Source organism: Pseudoliparis swirei, chromosome 22 (genome assembly GCF_029220125.1).
Source record: "Pseudoliparis swirei isolate HS2019 ecotype Mariana Trench chromosome 22, NWPU_hadal_v1, whole genome shotgun sequence".
Lineage (NCBI taxonomy): Eukaryota > Metazoa > Chordata > Actinopteri > Perciformes > Liparidae > Pseudoliparis > Pseudoliparis swirei.
In genome coordinates, this window is record NC_079409.1 from 5,591,874 (window position 1) to 5,619,196 (window position 27,323).

A 27,323-nucleotide genomic window follows, 5' to 3' on the forward strand; every position below is an offset into this window, starting at 1 on the left:
TTCAGGAGAGCAACAGAGGAGGATCCCTCTCCAGGATGGACAGGTGCAACAGATGTAATGTGTACAGAAGGACAGATTTAGAGTTTAAATACATTCAATGAATGATGCACTTTACCTAATAAAACAATAACAAACTGTACAGGATAAGACACTCTACAACCGTATATATGTGGTAAGAAGAAAACAGCACATTAAAAGTAAGTCATACATACTATTAAAAGGAAGTAATAAAACCATTAAAAGTAATTAAGTAATACGAGCCATTTTGCTCAGCGCTAAAATCAACTAAAATGACTAAAATGATGGTAAAGCAGGCAGTCTATGTAGTTTTGTGTGTTTGTGTGTGTGTGTGTGTGTGTGTGTTAGTGTGTGTGTGAGACAGGTGTGTCTTATTAGATGGTGAATACAAATTAATTAAAGTAAGTTAATGTCCAAATTAAACAAATTTAATCCAAGGCCCCATACCACTCCCTACCAGCTGGTGGCGGTAATGCGCAAATTGCCACGCGCCAATAAACCGCAACGAAGAAGAAGCATCCGCGGATCCGTCGGCTCTTTCTTCTGCTTTCCGTCCAGCAGCTTTCACACACGACTCACGACAGGCACCATGGCGGACGTGTTGGATCTTCACGAAGCGGGAGGAGAGGATTTCCCAATGGATGAGGATGGTGATGGTAATAGTATTATATAAAGAGACAGGCAGCAGATGCTCCAGCACTGCGGCGTTCAGATGACGGTTAAACGTCGCGGTCTCCGGTAAAAAAAGGACCGCGAACGCCGAGTGCGTGGTAGCAGGCCTGAGGCATGCTAGCAAGCTAACGTTAAGCTAACACGGTTCATTCAACGCGTCTTTAACTGCTATATGAGATATGCAGGCCGTGTTTTTTTTAACTACACACGTTGATTGATGTATTTCCCATTTATTAAGGGCGTTATTTACGCATGTGAGGCTATAAAGGAGGTTGTTGTTGTTAGCGCGCTAGTTCAGGCTCCAGCTAACGGCTAACTAACGTTAAGATACACTAATAAAATAGATGCGCTGATTAAGATGACACTACTTTAGTGTTACCCAGGCGTCGACCACAGAAACCACATCCACAGTTCAGTTTAGCTCAAGTAATAACGTGAGATTGGTGCTTGTAACGTTCACACCGGTTGTGTGCAGCGATTTTAAATGGATGTACCTGTTCCTCCCCAGAGAGCATCCACAAGTTGAAGGAGAAGGCGAAGAAGAGGAAAGGACGAGGCTTTGGTTCAGGTGAGTTGTCACTGTGTTTGGGGTCACGTTCCTGCAGCCTTTGTTGTTGTTGTAAATTATGCGAGTCAGCAGTGTTTAATCAGGGTTCGTACGGTCATGGAAAACCTGGAAAAGTCATGGGATTTAAAAATGGTCATTTCCAGGCCTGGAAAAGTCATGGAAAAAACTTAAATCACAAGTTTTGGAAAAGTCATGGAAATGTGTTATAACCACATGTTCATTTACGTCGAGTTTAAAATAATTCATATGTTTTTGAAAGGAAGACTCTCAAATTATAAGTTGGCATAGGCCAAGTCCAAACAGATTTGCACATGAAGGATAATAGTTTGATTAAAAGATTAAACATTTATATAAGTGTTTCTAAGAATAAACATGTATAGTAATGTTTATTCTTTTAATCAAACTTGTCTCATTCATTGGTTTCATTTAAGGTATATTGTATGCTTTGTAATTCTCATTGTTTGAATACTACATTTTCAAAAAGTTTTCATGTACACACCGAGATTTCAGTTTGATCGTGGAAATGTGGTTTAAAGTCCTGGAAACGTCCTGGAATTCCATCGGTCAACATGTGTACGAACCCTGGTTTTTTTCTGTGTTGCTGTTTCCAGAGGAAGGAGCCAGGTCCAGAATCAAAGAGGACTATGACACCGTGGAGCAGGACGGGGACGAGCCCGGCCCTCAGAGATGTAAGCGTCGCAGTCAATTTGACCATTTTTATATTCAGTTTAGAATAAGTATACATAGATTTTTGGTGATAAAGTGCAGCATCGCTCTTGAGTTTGTGTTATCACGACTCTACTTGTCATTACAGGGTTCGTACGGTCATGGAAAAGTCATGGAATTTTAAAATGGTCATTTCCAGGCCTGGAAAAGTCATGGAAAAAACTTAAATCATAAAAGTTTTGGAAAAGTCATGGTAATGTGTTATAATCACATGTTCATTTATGCCGAGTTTGAAATAATATATATATATTTTTTAAGAAAGACGCTCAAAATATAAGCCGGCGTACACTCAATACGCACAATTTTCTAAATTGTTCATGTTTATACCGAGATTTCAGTTTGGTCATGGACATTTGATTTAAAGTCCTGGAAATCCATTGGTCAACATGTGTAAAAACCCTGTCGTTAGTTGACCTAATTAAAAGCGCTGCTTGATTTACGTTCGGCCCCGACGCCTTGTCTTTGTCGTGTTGCAGCTGTGGAGGGCTGGATCCTGTTTGTGACGGGTGTCCACGAAGAGGCCACAGAGGAAGACATCCATGACAAGTTTTCAGAGTTTGGAGAAATCAAGAACCTGCATCTCAACCTTGACCGCAGAACAGGCTTCCTCAAGGTGAGGCGGATACCCACGCTGCCTTGGCACTTCATTTCTCACACATTGAGTCGATGCACACCTGTTACCGATTTATTATATAATCAGGGTTTTTCCTGGGTCAAAATGGGTCTTCAGTGCTCCCAAAAACACCGTTGCAGTTTCGCAACCTTTTCAATAATACTTATACCTTTTTATGTTCTTGTGAATTTATACTTATTCATAGTTTTGTATAAATAAAGACATAATATATTATATACATGGTTGATGCTCTATTTTAGGTCTACATACACAGTATTATTGAATTTACACTTACATTTTTCCTGACCTGAGGCTATTAAAAAAAACTGACTCCTTTGTAAAGCAGATCTTTATAATTGTATTTCGAAATGCTTTATCTTTACAAGTAAACAACATTTTCACTGCATTTCGTGCCATGTGGTATTTTAACTAAACGTCTCATTTGAGCACAAAGTCAAACTGGGAAAGATACTGACATGTCGAGAAAGATGGAAATTATCAGTTTTTTGTCAGAGTGAATCAGTTTTTTCCCCTGTTTGCTCAAGTAAACATTTACTCAATGTGTTCTTTCTAGGGCTGTCAGCGTTAACGCGTTAATCTATGCGATTAATTTGGCCGCGTTAACGCACTAAAATATTTTACCGCAATTAACGCAACTTTGTTTACTTCCAGTGTTCGTTGAAGTTTTTACACTCCTCTGAGTGTCAAACCGTAGCAGTGCGGTTTAACGCTGTTTCCGTTTTTAAAACAATTATTTCTCCGCGAAAATAAGGAGCATAAATCAGTTTAAACTCGTGGATGAATCAGTCGGGTTTCCTCCTGCTCCTCCTTCCTCCCGTCTCCCCCTCTGATACACAGAGGAACGGAGGGGCGACGTGTCGGGGGACGCGGCGCGGAAAGAACTCGACACACGAAACCTTCACCGTGATTTGTCAATCCGTTTGTCTGTCAGCATTTTGCGAAAAAAACAACCAATGAACACTCAGTAAATCACAAAGGACCTCCCATCTCACAGGTGAGGCTCATTAGCACGTGACATATGTGAATGTCAGTCAGCCACTGGTTCTGCTGCTGTTCAGTGTTAAAGATGACAGGACCAATGGGGTCTCAATATACTTCTTTTTTTTTTACTAATCTGATGTTTCACTGAAGAAACAATTTATCATCCACAATATTAAATACCTCGCTGGCACTTTATAGGTAGGAGCCTCTTTGAAAACACAGCTCTGTGTGAAGTTTTGTCTTTAAAAAGAAGAAAAAAAAACTTTTAATTGCGATTAATGAATATCAAAATGTGCGATTAATTAGGTTTTTTAAAATCGATTGACAGCCCTAGTTTTTTCTATTCAATGCCCAGTGCTTTTTAACTTTTCTCCAAGCCACAAGGTGGCAGCATTGTTTTAAATATGAAATCGGAACAAAATCAAAACGTTAAGTGTTGAGACTGTCCATCACTGGCTGTTTGAAGATAATCTTTTAAATGCTTGAGAGACATATCATGTCGAGTGTTAGCTGGGCTTTAGTGCAGAGTTGTAAATGTTTCCCCAGTGGCCCTCGTGATAATCTGCCTGAAGACTATCGGAGTGGGCCCTCTTTTGTGTCGTACATTTGAATTGTAAAATGCTTCCAAATCCCCGAGCAGTGATGCCATGAATGTCCTATTACTCTCATGCTGTCCTGCTGTCTGTTCCCAGGGATATGCACTGGTGGAGTACGAGACCTACAAAGAGGCCCAGGTAGCCATGGAAGGGCTCAATGCTCAGGACATGATGGGTCAGCCTATCAGTGTTGACTGGGGATTTGTCAGAGGGGCCCCCAAGAACAAGAGGAGGTGAGGCTTGTGTGTGTGTTTGGCTACGGAAACTAACTTCACTCTTAAAGGAGCATTTTTATTTTACATGTTGCACTTTAAAAAAATAATGTTGGTGCTATTTCAATAAATTTGTGGCAGTTGTAGAGTTGAAAATGTAGCCATTTAATCAAAATAAAGTGATGTGTAATCTAAATTATATATTTGTATTCATTAGAACACACCACTGGATATCATTTTTCAATAACAGAACGGTTATAAATATATTTTTTACAGAACTGGCGGCCGGAGACGCAGCAGAAGCCCGGACAGGAGGCGGCGTTGAGTGCAGCCGTTGTCATTGGCTTGTGGGGTGTCTGTCACTTTGTCAGTTTATAATCCTCTCGTCTTCTCACAAGAAACACATTTTTTTTGTTAAATATTTTTAAAGATGTTTGCAATCTAAAATTTCGGGATATGGAAAAATGACGAACGACAAGCAATTGTCCTGACTGCAGCATTTTCAGTTTATTGTAAATTGCTTATGCTGCTTTAAAGTGCACCAGAAGGATCTCCATCAGCTCCGTCAGTGAAACTGTGACTTGTTTTCAACACCAACTTGTTTATGGTTGCCCTAAAAAAATATGTTTCCGGTTTTCTCAATCTTACGTGCATTTTTGTTTTTTTATTATATAATACTTGAGATAAAATTAAACTTTTAAAAAAGGTACTTGTGTGTGTTTTTTTAATTTTAATTTAGCCTTGCTCATGACATCATCCTCGATGACCTCACCCAGGCGACGGTGCCGCCCCAGCTATTTTGTCAACTCCAAAGCACCTGTCACTCTGGGCCCTGAGTGCCGCACACAGGCTACTTGGACACAAAAAAACGTGCCCTTTTATTTTTTTCCGCAACCAATTGGCAAGCGAATGCTTTGCACTCTGCCCTTCTCATTTGGTGTGCACCTATTGGGGGGGGAACATCAGTCTAAGAGCCCGTGGATTCCCATTGGTTCTCAACGACGTCAATGAAATCGACTGCCCGTTGATTGGCTGCATCTTCCTCGAGGGGGGCGGGCTCAACTCTTCAGTTGAGGTTGTTGTTGTAAGTGCTGGAGGAATTACTTTGTCGGCGGCGGGTCCTGTTTTGGGATTTAACGCGTAGTTCCACTGATGGAGAAGCTAAAAAGTTGAGACTTGTTCGCCCGGGAAACGTGTCCGGCGGACACGAACTGCCGCTCGCCGGGAAACTAAATGGGACGATGACAAAGATGTCTGCGTGGCTGTGGAAGGTGAGCTGTGAAGGGATACTAACGTTAGCCGCCGTTAGCTGCTGATTAGCTCGTAGTAGCCACTTGCTAGCCAAACGTTACGGTCCGGTCTACTTACTGAAACATAAACACATTTTGCAATCAGTGTGTGCACGCGCACGGCAGTTACACTAAAAAAGGGGGTAACAATTACGACTAATGGGGGGGAATTAAAGTTACTGAGTGTAAAGCGTGCTCGAGCCCCACGCGTTTGTACGCATCAAATGCGTTTATGTAAGCATGTGTATTGTTCTTTTGATTTGTGTCGAAGAATAGTCGGAGCCATACACTGCTGGCTCAGATTCAACACTTAAAACAAGCCGTCACCGGTAGCATTGAATCCGTGATATCTATATAGTGGTCCCTGAACGCAACGATAGCTTCTTCTCTCTTTTTAAGCTGTCAACTTGCTTTGTGCTTGCATGCAGGTTAAACATTGCTATTTTTTTAAGTTGTGCTCAAATGTGGACCTATTTATATTTCACCTTTTTATCTGTTATGTTTCCTTTAAATTGTATTTGGCTAGCTTTCTCTAAAAGCTGGCAGTCACGATTCTGATCGTCTGACCCGCTGGGTTTCTCTTTTTTTTAAAGCATGCTCGTGTGTGTGACGTTCCCTTGCAGCATTGTGGAGTAAACTCCTTTCACCAGGTGGCAATTCCTAACTAAGACTGGTTTCATGAAGCTAATACGAAGCTAATGGAGGCAGCAGCGTGTGTGACTAACGGTACCGAGCCGGTCCACTGGGTTCAGAGCTCCGTCTCCGGACCAGGACTTCAGTTATTTTGTCGTCATTTCCTCCACAAACATCCACTGCGATGAAGGAGGGTTGCGTTACACTTTGCCCTGAATTATTCAGCCCTTGCATGTGTGGGCTCTTTTGTTTGCCCAGGACAGACTGGGCCCGGCCCAAATGGAAAGTAGGACTTGTGTGTGTTTCTTCTTTCTTTGGCCCAACTGGACTGTTTATGTTGCATTAAAACAAAAAAAACACGTAGAAAAAGCTCCACGCGCAATTTGTGTTAATGTTGCAGGAGGAAATGTAATGCACCCACTTGAACTCGTTCCCTCACACTCACACACACACACACGCACGGAACAGTGATGAAGGCGAGTACATCTGGTACTATGCAGGTAATCAGCTTCTGGGGAGGTGGCTAGACGACGAGAGATTTTTTTTCACACCCACCTTCGATGCATCCTCTCTGTCTCTCTCTCTCTCTTTCTTTGTGTCTCTCTCTCTGTCTTTCTTTGTCTCTGTCTGTCTCTCTCTCTGTCTCTTGCTCTGTCTCTCTTTCTGTCTCTCTCTATGTCTCTCTCTCTGTCTCTCTCTCGGCCTTCATTGTGCACATCCTCAACACTTGAAGGAACACATTGATGTACACGGCACCACGGGGTCAAGAGAGCGCCTCTGGCAAGTGTTTTAAAGTCGCGTTTAGCATCCTTCCTCATGCAACTCACAGCAGGGTGGAAAAGGGAAAATAATATTACTATTTTTTTAAAATTACTATTCGGCAGTATATATATATTTTTTAAACCACTCAATGCTGCAAAAACACCATTTGTCTACTTTGAAGGAGAAGAGGGGAATTGTGTTGTGAGCGCCTGAGAGAGAGAGCGGCTTCACAAATTGGTCAGTTGGTTAAACTTGGTCATCATGTTTCATCTGGAGTGCTACTTCTCCCTCAGGTTTTGTGTTTCTCTCTCTCTCTCATATCCGTAATATCTTTAACATGGATCTTGTTAACTGTTAATGTGCTGGACGGCTGTGGTGACTGCCTTGGTATGTGTGTGTGTGTGTGTGTGTAGTGTTTCACAGGGGGACTGTGCTGCTTCAGCAGCGCGGAGGGCATGGACATTTTAATTAGTCTCTCGCCGGTCTCCCCTCCAAACAGCTGCTCACTCAAGTGTGTGTGTGTAAGTGTGTGTGTGGGGTGGGCGTGCGCCAGAGATCCAGTGTCGGGTTTTTCAAGACCCCGCGGGGGCGTGTTCCCGTGGGATCCTCTCCAACACGGGTCAGGTGAATGAGTAAGCAGGTGAGCTCACGACTTCAGTGTCACGTCAACATGTTCCACGCAGCCGTCTTTCCTTTTCCAGCGCTTCTCGACGAAGCGGCGCTCGGCTCCAACTTCTTTTCCGGACGCTGAGCTTCTTGCATCGTTGTCGAGCGGCCGTTATCCCACAAGAAACGCTGTGGTAATGAGAGCTCGCCGTATCGGTTACCGCCTCCTCCTCCTCCTCTTCGTCACTGTTTCTCCCTCCTCCACATGCACTGCACTACGGATGTTGGGGAGAGTCTACTTGCCACCTGCGAGAAAGAAGAAGAAAAAACCTCCCAGTTTTTTAGCTGTCCTGTGGGAAATTTAGGAACATCCAGATACGGCCGTTTGAATTCATCAATATTTCATTTTACAAAGGGCTCAAGACTTTCCACGGCGGACGGTTGAGCGCGTGCCGTTTCAGGCCGGCGCGGTGTGTGTGTGTCACACCCCTCCTCCTGACCGCCGCTGCCCATCCCCCGCGTGTCAGCGTCGCCGTATGCCGTCGCTCTATATGGAGACTTTCTCTCTCGTGTTAATAAATAAGTTGTCCTCTAAGTTTGTTGCATCCAGGGTAGGAGGTTTACATATTTTTTTGAAACTTGTGAAATGACATTGAACCTTTATTTGAAAATAATAAATATACTTCTTTAGGCTGACAGTATATGAGCTATTGTCATACACATTATAATATTAAGACTATTAGGCAGTAGTCTACAGATTCAAAGTGTTTTCTTAAATTTTTTAAAAACAAAAAACAAACAAATGAGTCAATAATATTCATTTTTATTCTTGTTTCATTGTGGTTATTTATTATAACAAATTTTAAAAAACAAATTTTAACAATATTAACTTATTTTTTATTATATTTAGAGAGATTTGTGTGTGTACCTACATAGTACAGACAATACAGATCGGACACACAACAAAAACAAATCACTATTAAATTATCTACATTTTGGGGCATCTTTTGCCCCTCGTGATATCAGGGGAAAAACTATATTTCTTCGGGGCAGTTTTGCCCTTTGGTGTGTTTCGCTCCCTTTCTTCCATCCTCTGCTCGGTGTGTTGTCCCAACCCCTTTCACACTGACAGTCGCCATCATCGCAGCATTGGTCCTCTTATTTAGTTGCAGGAGGCCATGAACAACTCACAGACAGCTGGAGGGGGTTTTGAAAACCAACCCAGGCTCCACAGGACGGTTGAATTCGGGCGATAAAAGTTCCCAGCCATTAGCAAAGTACGTCAACATTTGTAATTTCCCGTGCAGACTGGAAGCAATCGGCCCCTCCCTCATCGCCCTGCCCGGTTGACCCAGTCCGGCGGGAGTAGTCCCACACACCCTAACCCCGACGAGGAGCCCTGTCACCTCGCGATGACATCACTCGGGGGCGTCGCCCCGCTGCGTACACACACACACACACACACACACACATACACATGAGCATGAGTGCCGCCCGCCTGCAGAGGCCGGTGCCCGTTCAGCCACTGGCTGCACATCCAGCTCGGTTGGCTTCACATTCAGGCCGACTTAGCGCGAGAGAGACGGATCTGAGTGGGAATCGAGATGCGAGCCGTAGAGCTCCGTTCTGAATCTAATATCGAGTCTTTTTTAAAAAATCCAGGCCGCCGTCTCCTCCGTACAGACGGCTTTATTTTTGCGGCTAATGAAAAGTTAATTCCAAAATGTCACAACCGAAGGTTCCCGCATCGATGCGTGGCGGAAATGTCTCTCATTCCTCACGGGCTAATATGCAAATGAGAGCAGTAGTTGTCTGGCTAGCCATCTAAATGATAAATGATGTAACAATCGGCAGGAAAATGATGTTTTGGCATCATTGCAAACCCGAAGACATTTGTTCCCAGCGTACAGTCTCCTCTATGAACAATGTGAGAGGTCCTTCTGTTTCATGACGCTGGGTACATCGGAACTGCAGAGTAAGAGCAGGAAACCACACTGGCAGACTTTTATCTCCATTTTTCAAAGATTTTTCTTCTTCTTTTTCGCTCCTCTTCCTCTAGAGTTTGACTGACAGGTGGCTCATCCAATCACCTGCCAAGTTTATGCCAAGTATATCTGTTTTATTTATTCAAAAAGTGCCGGCCCCTCTTTCCCAAAACGGTTCCCAGTGACTCCTCCTCACACGGTGCTGTGTAACAAACCATCTGGCGAGTCAGGTTGATGGATTGCATTCCTTAATTTTTTTTAATTCTCAGGTTAAGGATAAGATATGGATGCTCGTCTGTGTCTACAAAGAAGAGAAACAGAAGACTTTTGGTTCTAGCAGGGTTCGTACGGTCAGGGAAAACCTGGAAAAGTCATGGAATTTTAAAATGGTCATTTCCAGGCCTGGAAAAGTCATGGAAAAAACTTAAATCATAAAAGTTGTGGAAAAGTCATGGTAATGTGTTAAAATCACGTGTTCATTCACGGCGAGTTTGAAATAATTTATATATATTTTTAAAGAAAGACGCTCAAAATATAAGCCAGCGATAGCTCTCAATACGCTCAATTTTCTACAGTTTTCATGTTTATACCGAGATTTCAGTTTGGTCATGGAAATTTGGTTTAAAGTCCTGGAAAAGTCCTGGAAATCCACTGGTCGAAATGTGTAAGAACCCTGTCTAGAACTTGCAGTAGTTTTCCCTTCATCAGAAATCACGCTGTGGATGGTTATTCGTTTAAAAAAAAACATTTTCCTGCGTGGGAGTCCTTGAGTATTAGCATTCATAAACCCATTTGTATTGGTTTTAATCGCCCTAGTTATCACTGCAGAGTCATATCGCACATTTCTTCAGGTCAAGGTTGCATCCCGCCCCCGGCCGTCGTTAAGGAATCGGCATAGCGTCCTCCGATGGACGCGGAGGCTTCTGTTTCTTCGCAGAGGCTGGAAATCGATAGAAGAGGCCGCGGCGCTCCCGGAGCCGAACGAGGACTTCTCGCCCGCGGAGTCTGGCGTTTAGGGCGGCGTGCCTCCCGCAGTCCGTGAAACCAACAGCGCCGTGTTCCGCCGAGCGAGAGCTATCGACCCGTCGGCCTCCCGCTCACGACACACACACACACGGTGGAAAGGAAGGGAATGAAGTGACGGCTCGAGGCGAGATATGGATCAGATTCTAATCACAGGGACTGGCGAGATATTACCTCTGCATATTGAACTAGAACGGGCACTCGGTAGAGCGCATACCTTCGCATATCACAAGATTGGGCATTGACTTGTGAACATGTTGGCATTAGTTGCATGCCAATTGGATACAAATTGACCGTGCTATGGTAAAAAGAAGATGTTGACCTTTCCATGACCTTGACCTTTGACCCAATCGATCCCAAAATCTAATCAAATGGTCCCCGGATAATAACCAATCATCCCACCAAATTTCATGTGATTCGGTTTAATGCTTTTTGAGTTATGCGATTAACACGCATACAAATAAATAAATAAATACACGGCGATCAAAACATAACCTTACGTATTTTCAATGCAAAGGTAACTAGAATGGGCACTCGGTAGAGCGCATACCTTCGCATATCACAAGATTGGGCATTGAATACTGAACATTTTGGCATTAGTTGCATGCCAATTGGACAAAAATGTATCGTGCTATGGTAAAAAAAATAGTTTGACCTTTCCATGACCTTGACCTTTGACCCGATTGATCCCAAAATCTAATCAAATGGTCCCCGGATAATAACCAATCATCCCACCAAATTTCATGCGACTCAAGAACATTTTGACCTGTTCATGACCCTTGACCTTGACCTTTGACCCGATCGATCCCAAAATCTAGTCAACTGGTCCCCGGATAATAAACAATCATCCCACCAAATTTCATGCGATTCGGTTCAATACTTTTTGAGTTCTGCGAAAGATTTTGACCTGTTCATGACCTTTGACCTTTGACCCGATCGATCCCAAAATCTAGTCAACTGGTCCCCGGATAATAAACAATCATCCCACCAAATTTCATGCGATTCGGTTCAATACTTTTTGAGATTTGCGAATAACACGCATACAAATAAATAAATAAATACACGGCGATCAAAACATAACCTTCCGGCATTTTCAATGCGAAGGTAAAAATGACCCTGACAGGGTACACTCAGGTCCCACCACGACGCCGGTGTTTTGGAGAAACCTTAAAACGTTGTCAGTCATGTTCTTTTAAAAAAGGGAGATATATATATATATTTAAATGCATGTGATAATATTAAAGCGATCTTCCTGAGTCATTGGGGCTCAGTCACAAGCTGCTCTCCAGTGAGACGCTCGTGTGTTTTAGTTATCCCGATGAGGACGCAGACCTCTCGCGCTGAGGTAACGCTTTGTCCTAAAACTGTTTTTTTCTTCTTCTTTTTATCTCTCCGATAAAATTAGAGTGTGTCTGGCACGCCGGGCGGCGTTTCAGGGAACTAAGTGAACCGTGAGATCAGCTCCCGGACACTTTGACGAGCTGATGCCGTCTTATTGCTTTTGCCACGGTGAACACGAGTCCACTGGAGGAAGCGCTGGTTCCCTGAAGCCACGCCCCCGATCCACAGCCACGCCGCGCGTCCCCCGATCAGCGGACGTCGTCATCCGGAAAGCCCACGAGCGCTTCCTGTCAACGGGCGCCGCCCTAACGACTCGCCTCATTAGCTTTATCTTTTCGTCAGCACAAAATCCGGGCGTGGACTTGGGTGCCACCAAATTATGATTATCTTCAGTCGAGTGTCGAATGGGCATTAAAGGGCCGGCGTCCTTACGAACAACTAGGATGTCAAATCGTATACCGGCTCGAGTGTCGGCGAGCCGTTTGCATCAAAGCGATATCACGTGATCGTATTGATCGTCGGCTCCTTTACGCTACGCGGGAACGACGACGCTACAAACGAAACACCCCCCTGTGCGCCCTATGGGGGCGGCTTTAGCTCAGTGGGGTAAGAGGGCCGTCCTGCAACCGCAGGGTTGTGGGTTCGATCCCCGCTCTCCCCATTAGTTGCAAGTCGAAGTGTCCTTGAGCAAGGCACTGAACCCCCAGTTGCTTCCCGGGCGCTTCACCGCAGCCCACTGCTCCTTAATAACTAAGGATGGGTTAAATGTAGAGAACTAATTTCCCCTTGGGGATTAATAAAAGTGTATATTCTATATTCTATTCTATTTCCTCCCCCACAATGCAACATCCTGAACAACGACATTGCATTGAAATCGGCGCCAGTCAAAGGTATCTGTCGGCAGGCGGTCGGCCGAATGACGAAGATAACGGCCGTAAACGGGGATCCCTTTGACGTACATTGCCGTAGGTTCAACCTCCATTCGGTAAAAATATAATGTAAATTATAATTATAATTTGTTCAAATGTAATTGTGTTGAATTTAGTTTTGGGGCGAGAAACTATCAAAATAAATCCGAGGAGGAAATATACATATTTTTTCGAGGGCAATTTTTCCCCCACTGACTAAAATCCAGAAGCATTTAAAAATAAATTGGCGCCACTTTTTGAAACTTGTGAAATAACATTTAACCTTTGTTCACAAATAATAAATATACTTATTTAGGCTTACAGTATATGAGCAATTGTCATAACAATGTAAATAATAAAACTATTAGGCAGTAGTCCACAGATTTAAAGTGTTTTATGAGATTTCATGAACAAAAAATAAACATAAAATATAAATCAGACAATAATATTCAATTGTATTCTTATTTCTTTGTGGTTATTTATTATACTTTTTTTTTTAAACAACTATTATTAATTATAACTTATTTCTTTGTTTTTTTACAATTAAAAATAATATGTATATATATATACACTTATGTTCAAGAGATTCAAGATTCAAGATTCAAGATGTTTTATTTGTCACATACACACACAGGGTGTGCAGTGAAATGAAAGTGGCAATGCTCAGCAGGAATGTGCAAGGGCAACAAGTACACACTATTTACAAAATAAAAACAACAACACAATATTTACAGTAAGTGTGTGTGTGTGTGTGTGTGTGTGTGTGTGCCTAAGAGGGGCAGTTGTGTGGGTCTATGTGGGGGTCCTGGTGAGGTCGGAGTTCACAATCCTGATGGCCTGAGGAAAGAAACTCCGTCTCAGTCTCTCTGTTCTTGCAGCGTGACTACGGAGGCGCCTGCCTGACCGCAGCAGCTGAAACAGTCTGTTGTTGGGGTGGTGAGGATCCTTCATGATCCTGCCGGCTCTGGTTCTGCACCTCCTGGTGTACAAGTCCTGCAGGGTGGGAGTGTAGTTCCAATAGTGCGCTCAGCCGAACGCACTACTCTCTGCAGAGCCTTCCTGTCCTGAGCGGAGCAGTTGCCAAACCAGGCTGTGATGCTTCCTGTCAGGACGCTCTCTACAGCTCCAGAGTAGAAGGACTGAAGGATCCTCTGGGAAACTTTAAATTTCCTCAGCTGCCTGAGGTGGTAGAGGCGCTGTCTTGCCTTTCTCACCAGAGTGTCTGTGTTTTTGACCATGTCAGATCCTCGGTGATGTGGACTCCCAGGTATTTATACACCCTCTCCACAGTAGTCCCGTTAATCCCCAGTGGTGAGTACGTCCTCTGTTGTTGTGCCCTCCTAAAGTCCACAATCAGCTCCTTAGTTTTGGTGACATTCATGATGAGGCTGTTGTCCTGGCACCAGAGTGACAGATCAGCAACTTCCTCCAGGTAGGCCTTCTCGTCGTTGTCGGAGATCAGGCCCACCACCACTGTGTCATCCGCAAACTTGATGATGGTGTTGAGCTGAACCTGGCCACACAGTCATGTGTGTACAGGGAGTACAGTAGGGGCTGAGGACGCAACCCTGGGGGATCCTGTGTTCAGGGTGAGGATTTGAGGTGTGTCTGCCCACCCTGACCACCTGTGGCCTGGCGGTCAGGAAGTCCAGGATCCAAGCACACAGGGGTGTTCAGTCCCAGCTCAATCAGCTTGCCGCCAGTCTGAGGGGACTATGGTGTTGAAAGCTGAACTATAATCAATGAACAGCAGTCTCACATAGCCCCCCCTCTGGCTGTCCAGATGAGAGAGTGTGGTGTGCAGTACCTGGGAGACAGCATCATCCGTGGATCTGTTTGGGCGATAAGCAAACTGCAGCGGGTCCATGGAGGAAGGGAGGAAGGCGCAGATGTAGTCCTTTATCAGCCTCTCAAAGCATTTCATGACCACCGAGGTGAGGGCCACCGGTCGGTAGTCATTCATACATGCTGGAGAAGACAATACAGGCAATAAAAATAGGACACACACAACAGCTGAAATAAATCCAGTTGTATAGATGAGCAACGACACACAATAGATGTAAGCGAGGGCATCTCGTATCTGACCGGTAGCCCATTAATAAACAACCGCCATGGTAAAAAGACAAACCAAGATGAATCTTTGTTGTTCCTCGTGTTGCAGACGTGGATCAGCACATCTTTTATTCAGCTGTCCCAGAGTCCAAAGCCGCAGCGACCCGACGCACACATATTTGTGCTGGAGACGCAAACAATAAAACCCAAGGTTGCATTCTTGATCTGTGAGTAGATCTTGTTTACCTCGCTCCGGAGCCCGAGGCCGGTGGCCGAGTTCACGTGGATCGGGTTTGGATTGTTTCTGAGACCGGGAGGCCTGGGGGGGGGGGGGGGGCTCAGACCCGGCAACTTTTTGTTGTGATGACTGGATGGATTTTTTTGGACCAGAGGGACTCGAGTGGCACGGCCTCAGAGGGCACAGGCCTGGTGTGGAATCTCTGACATCAGCTGTGTGTGCATTCAGGCTGGTGTTGTCTTACACACACACACACACACACACACACACAAATGCCCGCAGCTGGTGGCTGCACATTTTTTTCAATCCATTATAGTAATAACAACATACCTGCTTCAGGAATCTCCTGAAACTGTTTTTTGTTTCCTTATAGGGAGGCCGATCTCTTCCTAACTTTTTTTTGTCTTTAAAAAAAATTCCCACTCGTTTCTACAGAGCTTGAACACTTCTTGCAGTGCAGGCTGAGGCTGAAGTGGTGAAAGATAATTAATGTCCTTATTTGGAAGGAAGATAAAGCGGTCCTCGCTGCAGCTTCGTTTGCTCTATTAAAGACAAAAGCTTTCTTGGATTCACATGAAGCATTTATGTACTTTTTGTTTTTGTTTTTGCTAATGGACTGGAAGCGTTCCACCGGTTCCTATAACTCACATGTCACCGGCGGCTCTGTGGATGTTCTGTTTTTTTGCCTCCAGTGGGTCGTATTGATTTTTTCTCTCTCAAATGACCAGCTTACGAGCATATTTCCCCTTTTTGTCCAGGGAAATGGGCTCACACTCCAATTATTGTATCGATTTCCCCGAGTCACGTCGGTCCCTCTCCCTCGGGGGACACTCGAGCACATGGGCTCGGCTCGGAGAACCGGCGAGGCGGCAGTTTGCTCACGGAACGGGGAACTCGCAGAACCTTTTACGGTTGTTCTCTATGATGAACGAACACTACCGTTCAAAAGTTTGGGGTCTCTTAGAAATGTCCTTATTTCTCAAAGAAAAGTGTTTTTATCAATGAAGATACCATTAAATGAATCATAAATCCTCTCTCTACATAGTAGATGACTATTCTCTGGTGTGTAGAGGCCCATCTCCAGTGTTCTAGTGGTACATTGTGTTATCGCCTTAGAAGACTAGCGGAGGGGTAGAAAACCCTCTATGTGAGCGCAGCTGAAAACAGTTATGCTGGTGAGAGAAGCTATAAAACTGGCCTTTGAGCTACAAGAAAACTACATTAATATTTACAATAAAAATCATTATTTATAACCGTATCAATGTCTTGACTTTATTTTATATTAATTTTTCAATTCATTTGATAAATAAAAGTGTGAGTTTTCATGGAAAACCCCAAATTGTCTGGGTGACCCCAAACCTTTGAACGGTAGCCTATAGTAGCAGAATTTAGACTCACACGGTCCTCTCCACGCCGATGCACACAGTCGCCCTTGAAGACGAACTGATGCTGCAGAAAAGGACAAAAGACGTGTCCTGCTCTGTCCCCTTCCCTGGCAGACTGATTGTTTGATGCCATAACATCTGTGGGGTTTATTTGCCAGCACTACAGCATTGTCAGTAAAGACGGAGTTGCCCAGCCCTATAGAATCATGTCACGCGACACCAAGTAGGGATTTTTGCATTGCTATGCTGTGTTGTCAGGGGAGACATTTACATCTTTATTAGGCGGCCATTTCTTCCCCCACTGACTGAAATCCTGGAGCATTTAATAAGAAATTGGTGGCACTTTTTGAAACTTGTGAAATAACATTTAACCTTTGTTAAAAAATAATGAATATACTTATTTAGGCTGACAGGAAATGAGCAATTGTCATAAAATGGCCAAAATACGACTATTAGGCAATATTAAGACTATTGGGCAGTGGTCTACAGATTCAAAGTGTTTTCTTATATTTTTTTATACATTAGCCAAACAAAATCAGACAACCATAATCAGTTTTATTCTCATTTCTTTGTGGTTATTTATTGTTATTAAATGTTTTAAACAACGATGGACAATCATAACTTATTTCTTTTTTTTGGTATATTTTAAAATTATATTTATTGATTTTTGTGTGTGTACCTACCTAGTACAGGTAATACAGATTAGGGCTGCAACAACGAATCGATAAAATCGATACAAATCGATTATTAAAATAGTTGGCAACGAATTTCATTATCGATTCGTTGTGTCGCGCGATTATTACGGCGCTCAATAAGTCACGGAGTATAAACAAAGTTGAGTTGAGCGCAGAGCGGCGCAGGGGAAACAAGAGCGAGAGGGAGAGGAGAGACTGAACGCTGCGTTGTGAGAGCCAATCAGCGCTGAGCTGCTCCTCTGTTGATGAATCTAATTGGCTGCTGTTGCTCACGTGGCGCTGGATGCGGAAGTCATTCACGTAGTCGGAGACATTCACGGAGCTGTGTGCGCCTCCGGGTGACGTTATGAACCCAGACACCAGGGCGCTACACGTCACGACGTGTGGCATTTCCACAAGAGTATAACGTAGAAAACGTGGTTATTTATTCCGTGGCGGATAGCGGAAAATATTTTTCCATGGAGAAAGGCAACGGAGATAAGCCACGACTCGCTGTGAGCGCTGCGCGTGCAGACAACATTTAACGGAGCGGAGCAGCGCGTGCGCTCTGATCGCTCTTTTAATGAAGTATCAATACTAAAAATATGCTAAATCACATCGTTTTTAACGTACGGGTACTTTGTTAGTATCGCTGCAGATGTAGCGGACTAACATTCAAGCTAACCCAACTTCCCAAACGCTGTCGACATCTGAACGCTGATTGGCCGAGACGCGACACGTCCATCAAAGATGTTTTATTGCGAAGAGCACCACTTCACATTGTTTCCGCGTCTCACTGCAATCTCAACGGCAGCGGGCCAGGTGAAAACAATAATAAATCGGAACGCGTCTCTGATATTGTTCAGGGGTACACATGGGGACCACTGCTCAGGAGAGGAACGCTGTCAGTCTGTTTGTGACGGTTCATCCACATGCTGACCAGTGAACAGGTTCATCACCATGGTGACCAGTGAACAGGGTTCATCACCATGGTGACCAGTGGATCTCCAGGACCTTTCCATGACTTTAAACCAAATTTCCATGATTAAACATTTTGTGAAAACTCTGTCTATACGTGACAAAGTGAGAAGATGTAGTATTTAAACTAACAATGAGAATTCCAAAGCATACCGTATATATACCGTGTAAATTAAAATTTGAATAAAACAAATTTGCATTACTTTTCCAAATATTTTGGGATTTTATTTTTTTCAATTACTTTTCTAGGCCTGCTAATAGCCATTTAAAAATTCCATGACTTTTCCAGGTTTTCCATGACCGTACGGACCCTGTTTTGAATAAAGGGTTGAAAATTAAAGTTTTTTTGTTTTTTTATCGGATTAATCGATTAATCGATAGAATAATCAACCGATTAATCGATTATCAAAATAATCGTTAGTTGCAGCCCTAATACAGATAAGACACACAACAAAGTAAAAACAAAACGATTTTAAATTAGATTCAAAGGGTTTTCTTCGATTTTATGAACAAAAAACCAACAGATAATCATATTAAATTGTATTCTTATTTCTTTGTGGTTATTTCTTGTTAAATTTTTTTAAACAACGATTAAGAATTCTTACTTCTTGTTCTTTTTACAATTAAAAATATATATATATATATTTTCTGTGTACCTACCTAGTACAGGCAATACAGATGAGACACACACAACAAAGAACAACAACAAAACAAGATTAAATTATCTAAATTATTGGGCATTAGTTGCCTCTCCTCCTGATATCAGGGGCAACATTATATTTCTTCGGGGCCGTTTTTCCGTTGTGTGTTTCTGCCGCTGTGTGTTGTGCATTTTGTATTTATTTCTCTTGTCCAAAGCTGTGGGCCCATTTGCATCTCACGTCTCGAGGGGCTACAGCAGATATTCATGTTGCTGCATGAACAGAGTCGCCTTGGTCTGACTTCTAGAAGAACCGGGTCCGGGGCTCCGGTTCCCGCTCCGCAGCCGGGCAGCGCCGGATCAGCCCTCCCGTCCGGCTGCAGCTCTCCCCGTTACGCAACGAGTCCGCGTGGGCTCGGGCGCTAACCAGATTACAGATGAAGACGAGCTGGAGGACGGCCGTCTCGCCACGCCTTTTTTTTGTTTTTTCGCGAGGCGTTCGTTGTTCTCGTTCACGCCGCCGCCGCCGGAGCTCAACGAGGAAGCGGCCGCCTGCGTCCCGCGAGCTTTTTATGCACGTGTGGTCCAGACACTACGCCCATCGACGACACTCAGAGCACTCAGACGGCCAACTCGGATAACATCAGACGGATCGAGACTTCTGTGAATCAATCCCCCCCCCTCCCCTTCTCTTTTCTTCACGTTAAAGTTTGAGAGTAAAACAATTGCACGCCGATAATATCGGCAGATGTTTTGTTATTTCTAGCCGGAGCACGGCTTCTAGTTCATCCTTCGTCAACACGTGACACACGACTGTTGGGACTACAGATGAAAAATAGCCTCTTGGCTAACTCTGGCACATTTACTGCAATGTTTTTATCAATGTGCACTGTCTCTTATAAACCATTTAAAGAAACCAACAAAAAAAACGACACGTGTAATATCCGTCCGCACATCGGTCAAGCTCGAGCCGTCGGTACTCGTCGTTCTCCCAAAGGTGTTTTACGCTCGACCTTCGCCATCCATCCAGCCTGGAGGCGGAGCTACGGGTGCCACGCTTATCACTCCGGCTCCACCGGCCGCCACATGGCCCTCCCCTGTTTGCTCGCTCTGTTCCTTTTATCTCATTACTCATGCGGCGGCTGGCAGTGTGTGTGTGTGTGTGTGTGTTGCATTCGTTGAGATGCCAGGAATTTTTTTTTTATATTTGTGATTGAACTGAAATAGATCGGACACAATCGCAGCCGCGGTCGTGCGTCAGGTCCGGACCGTTAAAGGCGAACGCCACGGAGCATTTAGCGGCTACACAGCCCGATAATTCAGAGTAAAAAGTGTGAATATTGAACATTCTGTGACTCCAGATGAACGATCATTTTGCCCAGCAGCTATTGCCTTAAAACGACTTGAAAGCCGATGATGGGTTAACGTCGTGTCCCAAAGGAAATCAGTTCTAATGCTCGTGAAGATCACATTTTAATGTTGCGTAGCAGATCTGTTGAATTGTGAATCGCTCCAGCTGGTGACGGGTCGTGTACGGGTTCATGTCATGTCGGTTCGCACAGCTCCTCCTCCACAACGCAGCAGCCATGTTCAGTTCCTGATCACTAGCTAATGGCCTCACCCCAGGCTGATAACGACACATTGAAATGAACGCTACTAAATTTGGTCTGAGACGATGTAAACAACAACAACAACAAACAAGACAATAACTGACAATATCCGAGAGAGAAGTTATGGCGTCTTTACGATAAATAATAGTGTTTGAGGAGTAAGGGCAGCGGGTAAATTGGGGTAAATGGTTCTTAATAGTGTCGTCTAATTATAATCCGTCTAAATATAAATTGACAACAGTGAGCACAGACGTGCGGCTGTGATTGTTTTTGTTTTTGCGAGTCACATCTGAAGGTGTCTTGTTGTTGTATGACAGCTCGGTGACGTGGCTCTTTAACAAGGAGGCCTGTTGTCTCTCTCTCTCTCTCTCTCTCTCTCTCTCTCTCTCTCTCTCTCTCTCTCTCACCCACCGACTTCTCTTGGGGAGTATTTGCCGTTGGAAGTCGTGTCTTCTTGTGTTCATCCTTCTGTTCCGTCGGGCTCAGTCCGGTTGCACTCTGCCGGCTATCCTGGAGGAGATGTAGGTTATCAGCATGGAAACACAATCATCCCGCCAAAATAATATATCATCCCGATAAAAACACTAAAACACTGGATGAATTTATCACTTTTTCACGTTGGACACTTTAATTAAACTGTTTCTGCAATGCAAATACACTTAATTATTACGTTATATATACTTTTATTCCCTCTGTATATTTAATATTGTATTTTCTTACTGTTTTTTAACTTATATTTCCTATTATTCTCACTACTGAGCACCTGCTGCTGTAATCCTTCAATTCCCCCACTGAGGGACTAATAAAGGATTAAATGATCTTATAATCATCAAAATATTACTTAGAAATTGCACGAAAACATACTGGAATAATTAAATAAACATTTTGTTAAGAACTTGTAGCGCTTTACATAATTAGACACCGCTTTAAAAAAAAATGGTAATCATAAGTTAAGGTCCGCCTGCATAAATAAAGGATAAATATAAATAAAAACAATAACATTGGGGCAGCCTATTCTTTCTAAGCCTACATCATTTTTAAAAAATCTTCGGTGACCTCTCCGTGGGCTTCGGTGACCTCTCAGTGGGCTTCGGTGACCTCTCAGTGGGCTTCGGTGACCTCTCCGTGGGCTTCGGTGACCTCTCAGTGGGCTTCGGTGACCTCTCAGTGGGCTTCGGTGACCTCTCCGTGGGCTTCGGTGACCTCTCCGTGGGCTTCGGTGACCTCTCTGCATCCCTCCGGTGGTCCGGGCCGTTCCCCCGGCCCACAGCTCGGCGCCCACGTGGTGTCGGCTCAGCTCCCGTTACGTAAGCCAGACACAAAGCTCAGCCAGACACAAATCACCGGCTGCCCCGCGTGAACGTCGGCCGGTAATACACACGGGGGCCTTCTCGTATCGATTCTTCTTCCTTTTTTATTTATTTCTTTTTTTTAGCTGGTTGTGGAATTTTAAAAAGTTGGTCATCAAATGAGAAAATATACCTCAAGTTCTCCAGTTTCTATTGAAATGTACACAGTTTAACTTCTCAATGTCCTCCTGAAATTGAAAGCGTAGAACAAATAAACAATTCGAGATAAAAAAGATGAATCATGAAATGGTTTTGTTTAATAAGATGTCATCTAAATATTTGACACCTTTTGCAGATATAACAGCCAAACTCACTTATTCTTTATACAGTGGAAATCAAATATTGTTCATATAGTTCTTCCAGCTGCACGACTCTGAAATGTACACTATTGGTCCCCTAAACCTTTTTGTTTGACCTCTGGCAGATTGCCGCTGACCTTTGTACCATTTCAGGTTATTCACTTGAACGGCTTACATTTCAATAAAAACTGGAAAGATGGAGGTAGTGTGTAGATGTAGATTTATATATATATGTGAATATATATATATGTGTGTATATATATATATATGTGTATATATATATGTGCATGTTTATTTATATATATATGTGTATAAACGTGTATATATATATGTGTGTTATATATATATATATATATATATATATATGTATGTGTGTATATATATGTGTGTATATATTAGTGCTGTGAAAAATAACGCGTTAATTCAATTACAGGTTTAACTTCGTTATTTTTTTAAATGCATTTAACGCATGCGCAGAATGAGCTTCCAATCCGTCTGTTGTTGGTCGTCTCTCCAGCAGCATGTCATTCTGTCTCTAGTGTCGCGTTAACACGACTCCGATCTCCGTCTCGCGCACCCCAGAGCTCGGATGCCGGCGTGTGCGCGCACATCGGGACGAAAAAAAAGTCACTTGCAAAATGAGCTTCCAATACACCACTTCAATCTGAACTCTGTCCGCTCTCATGCAGACGGTCTGTTCATCGGTAATGATCCTTCCGCTGGTTCACCTCCGGAAACCTTGTTACGACTTTTACTTCCTGTAGATCAGGGTCTCAACACGTCGATCGCGACCTGCCAGTCGATCGCGGCGTAGTGTCGGTAGATCGCATGACATTAAAAAGATTGGCCCGCCCCCTGACATGTTCTCTATAGCACGTCTTTGTTCTTTTATTACGCGTTGCGTTAACACTTATCGATCTCCGTCTCGCGCGCCACAGAGCTCCGTGCGCGCGCATCGGGACCGAGCAAAAAAAAAGTCACTTGTCAATCTGTCCACCTGTCCGGGCTGGTGAGGTTTCAGCTTTGCAGCGGTGTCCCCGCCGTCCCTTTCATCACGGCCCAGTTCATGAAGAAAACCCACACAGTCAGTTTGCCTCAGCAGCTGCTAGAGGAAGACTAGAGGCCTTTAGATTGTATCATGGTGGAGTTAATGGTTGACAAACAAGAGAAAATGTTCTGTTTAACCCTCCTGTTACCTTTACATTTACTAACATATTTTACCCTCGGGGTCAATTTGACCCCAGCAATTAAAACCTCCAGAAAATTATTAGAATTAATATTGCTTCCCAAGTTTAAGTGTGAGGTACTTTATGTTTGTTTGTTGACTACCTAAATAGCCCTTTAAATAAATAAAAAAGTTGATATTTCTTATATGTTTGACACAGTGAAAAACAGCCTGGGGTCAAATTGACCCCAAAGAACACCGACATTAAACATGGAATGGGGTCAAATTGACCCGAAAGGTAACAGGAGGGTTAAACATTCTGTTTAGGATGAAGATGTATTAATGTTCCATATGGAAGAAAACTGCTAAATAACTGCTGAGTTGCAGCACCATTGTATAGAAGAATGTATAAATGTATATATCCATCTTTTGTCATAAATCTCTATGTTCTCACAAAATATACCGAGAATATCGGAAATATGTGATTAATCATGGTTAATCCACAGAAACCTGTGATTAATCCGATTAAAAATTTTAATCGTTTCACAGCCCTAGTATATATATATATATGTGTATATATATTCTTTTTTTTTAAAGTCTGCACCGATGATTGCGCAAACGTTTTTTTCAAACGCCTACAAAGCCATGTGACAATCTGTGACAATCTTTGGTAAACTTTTGCAAAAACATACACCATGTAATTAATCTGTCAATTTCTCGATAAAGTCGCCGCCTCCCACGCCTTCTCCGTAGTTTGATGATGTCCAACCCGTTTTACTGGTCTGCCTTTTTTTAATGAGTCGGTTCTGACACACACCACCATTGTTAAGTCTGTCTTTTGTTTTGCTTTATTTAAAAAAAGGAAAAAAAAGTTTCACAACGTTGGAGAAGTAAACATAAACATTTGCATAGCAACAAACTTCCTTTCACAGCCCACGACTTATGCAGGTTAATCTGACGTTGGTATAAAAACACAGAAAAGATAATTTTTTAGGATATTTTGGTGCCACTCCAGAGATCTTTTGGGGCCTAATCTGCCCGGATACTGGCCTTATTTCATAAAGTTGTTGTTGATGAAGTGGGACGTGACATCAAACGCATCCAAGTGGGTTCACAGGAACGGCCCAGAGTGACAACAGACGGCCTGTTGTTGGTCTGTGTTGGTCCTCTCTGCTCACAGCCCCTCATTCATCACGTTTATCACCCTCCTCTCAGCGCCGCGCCTCGTCGCTGCCAGTATCGGGAGTCAACGCGCCAAATAACAGTGTTTCTCAGACTAATCAAACCAATAAATTACCTTTTCATGAGCTGTTCATAAGCAAACCAACAGCACACACACACACACACTCGCACAGCGCCTTAAAGTCTGGCCAGAGGTGTGATTTATTTTCAAGCCATTTGACCAATGATCAGATTATCACTGGTGCTGTGCTGGATTTTCCTGGAAAATTGGGAAATAATGAACCTTTACATGTTGGTCTTTCACATTGATTTGACTTTTTATTTCAATTAGTTTTGTCGTTCTTTTCTTCCGATATCCGAGTTGGAAACGGCCCCACGTCCACAGCGGTAGGATCCCCATCATTCCTCTCTTGAACAGCAATAACGTGATGCGCATCGATGCAGGTCCACTGCTTTCTACCAGCACATTCATATCGGTCTGGTGTCTTCTCGTCAAATCCTGCACAACAAAGAATATCACGACATAAAAAGTGGGTCAGTTACAGTTTAACTTCTGCAGCGATGCTCTCCGCTCGCTCTAACTCGGTATTCTCTTGTCTTTCTATTCTTTCTCTTGACTGTAGGAAGGGTTAACTGTTTTATCTGTTGATAGCCTTAAAGGCACAGTTCACCCGGGGGTCATAAGTGCATATGGGCCTGCCTCCCCCCCCCCCAATGTAATGGGGTCTATGTGGCCCTCTGCTGCAACGTCTCTTTCTGTAACAGTTTAGCTCCACGCCTTCCTTTGTGTAATAGTTGTTTTCATCCTGTCACACCATCTCGTCAGTCCAACTCCCCTCACCTGCCTCTGATCACCTCGTTAGTCCCTCATTCCCTTCACCTGGTCCTCATGCCCTTCTCACCTGCAGCCCATCCCCTCATTAGTCCCTCACTATTTAGCTCCCTCACTTCCACTTGTCCTCTGCCAGATTGTCTTGTGTTTTCGTGCCAAGTTCTCCAGCGTTATTAAAGTATATTCCTGACCTGCCTGTTCTGACCTCTGATTCTCTGCCCCGCCCCTTTTTGGACTTGTTTGCTTCTTGGACTGATCTCCCGGTTTTGACCCAGCCTGTTTCCAACCAAAGACATTCATCTTTGTTACTCCTGTCTGAGTCGTGCTTTTGGGTCCACTCTAATAGCTCCGTGACACGTTCCAAATATCATGACCCTCCATAGCGTCTCCTTCTGCAGCATCATGTGCCAGTTATACTGTTTACTAATCCAAAGGAGAAAACTATTGTCGCCTTGACGATAACTTTCTTTGGATTCGTGGGTTTTTGACGGTAATCGCAGCAACAAAAAGAGGAAACTCGGGCGGAGGACGGCGACCAGTTTGATTATCTTTCTATGAGTTTATTCTTCTCTTTTTATTGTAAAATCCTGCCTTTTTTTAAAGGAGTGTAAACGCCTCTTTGAGTGCGATGATGATACACTGGACTGCTTCGTGTTGCATCTCCTCTTGGTAACCTATGGCAACGCTCCACTCCAACACACCCCTGGTGTTCTTTTTGACGCAGTGCTTTTACCGGTCCGAACACGGTTTAACCGACGCCCCGCTCCGTGTAAGTCTGAATGGCGTCTTCCGGCTGTTTTGATACCCCCCGTGGTTTAAAATGGTTGCCCCCAGCCTCCCATCTCCAAGTTCTCATGTGTGTGAGAGATTCAGGAGACTTGAATATAGCAGAATTTACTAAAACGTTAGAAGTAACTGATTTCTTTTTTGCAGAGAATACTGGCGACTGAAGTCTGATCCTCCCCTGCGTGCATTTTTTTGTTGTTGCGTGGCTTCGACTGTAACGATGATGGAGAGGAACTGAGGGAAGCGAGAGAATGACAGAGAGGTGTAAGGAGAGCAAACCCGTGACTCATCGGGCGCAGTGGAACAGAGTTCACTGAGTCAGAGATGAGGCAGGAGCATTTGGGCTGGTGGATGAGAGCCACGGGAGGGATGGGAAAAGATGAGTGGAGGTAGATTAAAAAAAAAAACTGGATTGGCATAATGACTGGAGCGCTTTCACAATTTTCTTCTTGGAACGGCCGTAAAAAAACGTTAATGGCGTTCCCCGCAGCCGACCACTTTTACAGATACGTTATTCAAGATCCGTAGAAAAACGATGACAGCGATTGATGATGAGAGCGGCGTTACCGTCGGCTACGGTTTGCATCTCGGTGTCGCCCCCCCCCCCCCAAGGATTCCATTCGCCTTCTTGGACCGGCATCGGTCGATCGGCGAGATTCATCGTGCGGGTTTTAAAAAGTGATCGTGCAAGGACACGTATTCCAGAACGCGTGACTCTTCGTATCGAACGTTTCAAAGTGCTACGCTCAGAATACCTCCCCCGACTTTTCATCCTCGGCCCGGACCCCCGAAAGCGCATCTTTTTTTAGCCGGAGCTGCTTCGACGGCTCCTGGCTCCGCCCCCGGCATCGATCGCCCTCCTCTTCCTTTGTGTCGACTCAACAGCCCAATCACGCTGACTCTTTTCTTTTCTTTTCTTTTTTCTCTTCCTCCCTCTCGGTCTTGATAATGTGTCCGTATTGATTTCGGCGCCCAACTGATGCGGTGGTCCTTGAGAGTAAAATCGTCTGATTGATTTTTTTAAAAAGGGCGGGGGGGGCGGGGCCTCTTTGTAGGAGGACCGCTCCCTCGTATCGCGCCGCTCGGAAAAACAAATTTGACCTTGAGGACCTTTTCTTTACCGTTTGAGACTAACTACCTGATGTTTTTATGTATTCTTTTCTGTATTTTCTGTTTGAA

At 43.9% G+C, this 27,323-nt stretch overlaps 2 protein-coding genes across 4 annotated transcripts in view; both read left to right on the forward strand.

Moving 5' to 3' along the window:
- Nucleotides 1-562: 562 nt before the first annotated feature.
- On the forward strand, nucleotides 563-5,116 carry rbm8a (RNA binding motif protein 8A). Of its 2 annotated transcripts, none has more exons than XM_056443966.1 (6): nucleotides 563-668; nucleotides 1,199-1,258; nucleotides 1,870-1,947; nucleotides 2,461-2,597; nucleotides 4,292-4,428; nucleotides 4,684-5,116. In XM_056443966.1, the coding sequence occupies exons 1-6, from the start codon at nucleotides 608-610 to the stop codon at nucleotides 4,730-4,732; spliced, it is 522 nt and encodes a 173-aa protein (XP_056299941.1). In that variant the 5' UTR covers nucleotides 563-607; the 3' UTR covers nucleotides 4,733-5,116. The 2 variants fall into 2 exon arrangements, with proteins under 2 accessions (XP_056299941.1, XP_056299940.1); XM_056443965.1 differs by having other exon boundaries at nucleotides 565-674.
- A 410-nt stretch (nucleotides 5,117-5,526) lies between these two features.
- otud7b (OTU deubiquitinase 7B) overlaps nucleotides 5,527-27,323 on the forward strand; it is a 36,401-nt gene continuing 14,604 nt past the window's right edge. For both annotated transcript variants that reach the window (XM_056444288.1, XM_056444289.1), the window contains exon 1: nucleotides 5,527-5,678. The gene's annotated coding sequence lies outside the window, so the exon portion shown is untranslated. The remainder of the gene's footprint in view (nucleotides 5,679-27,323) is intronic.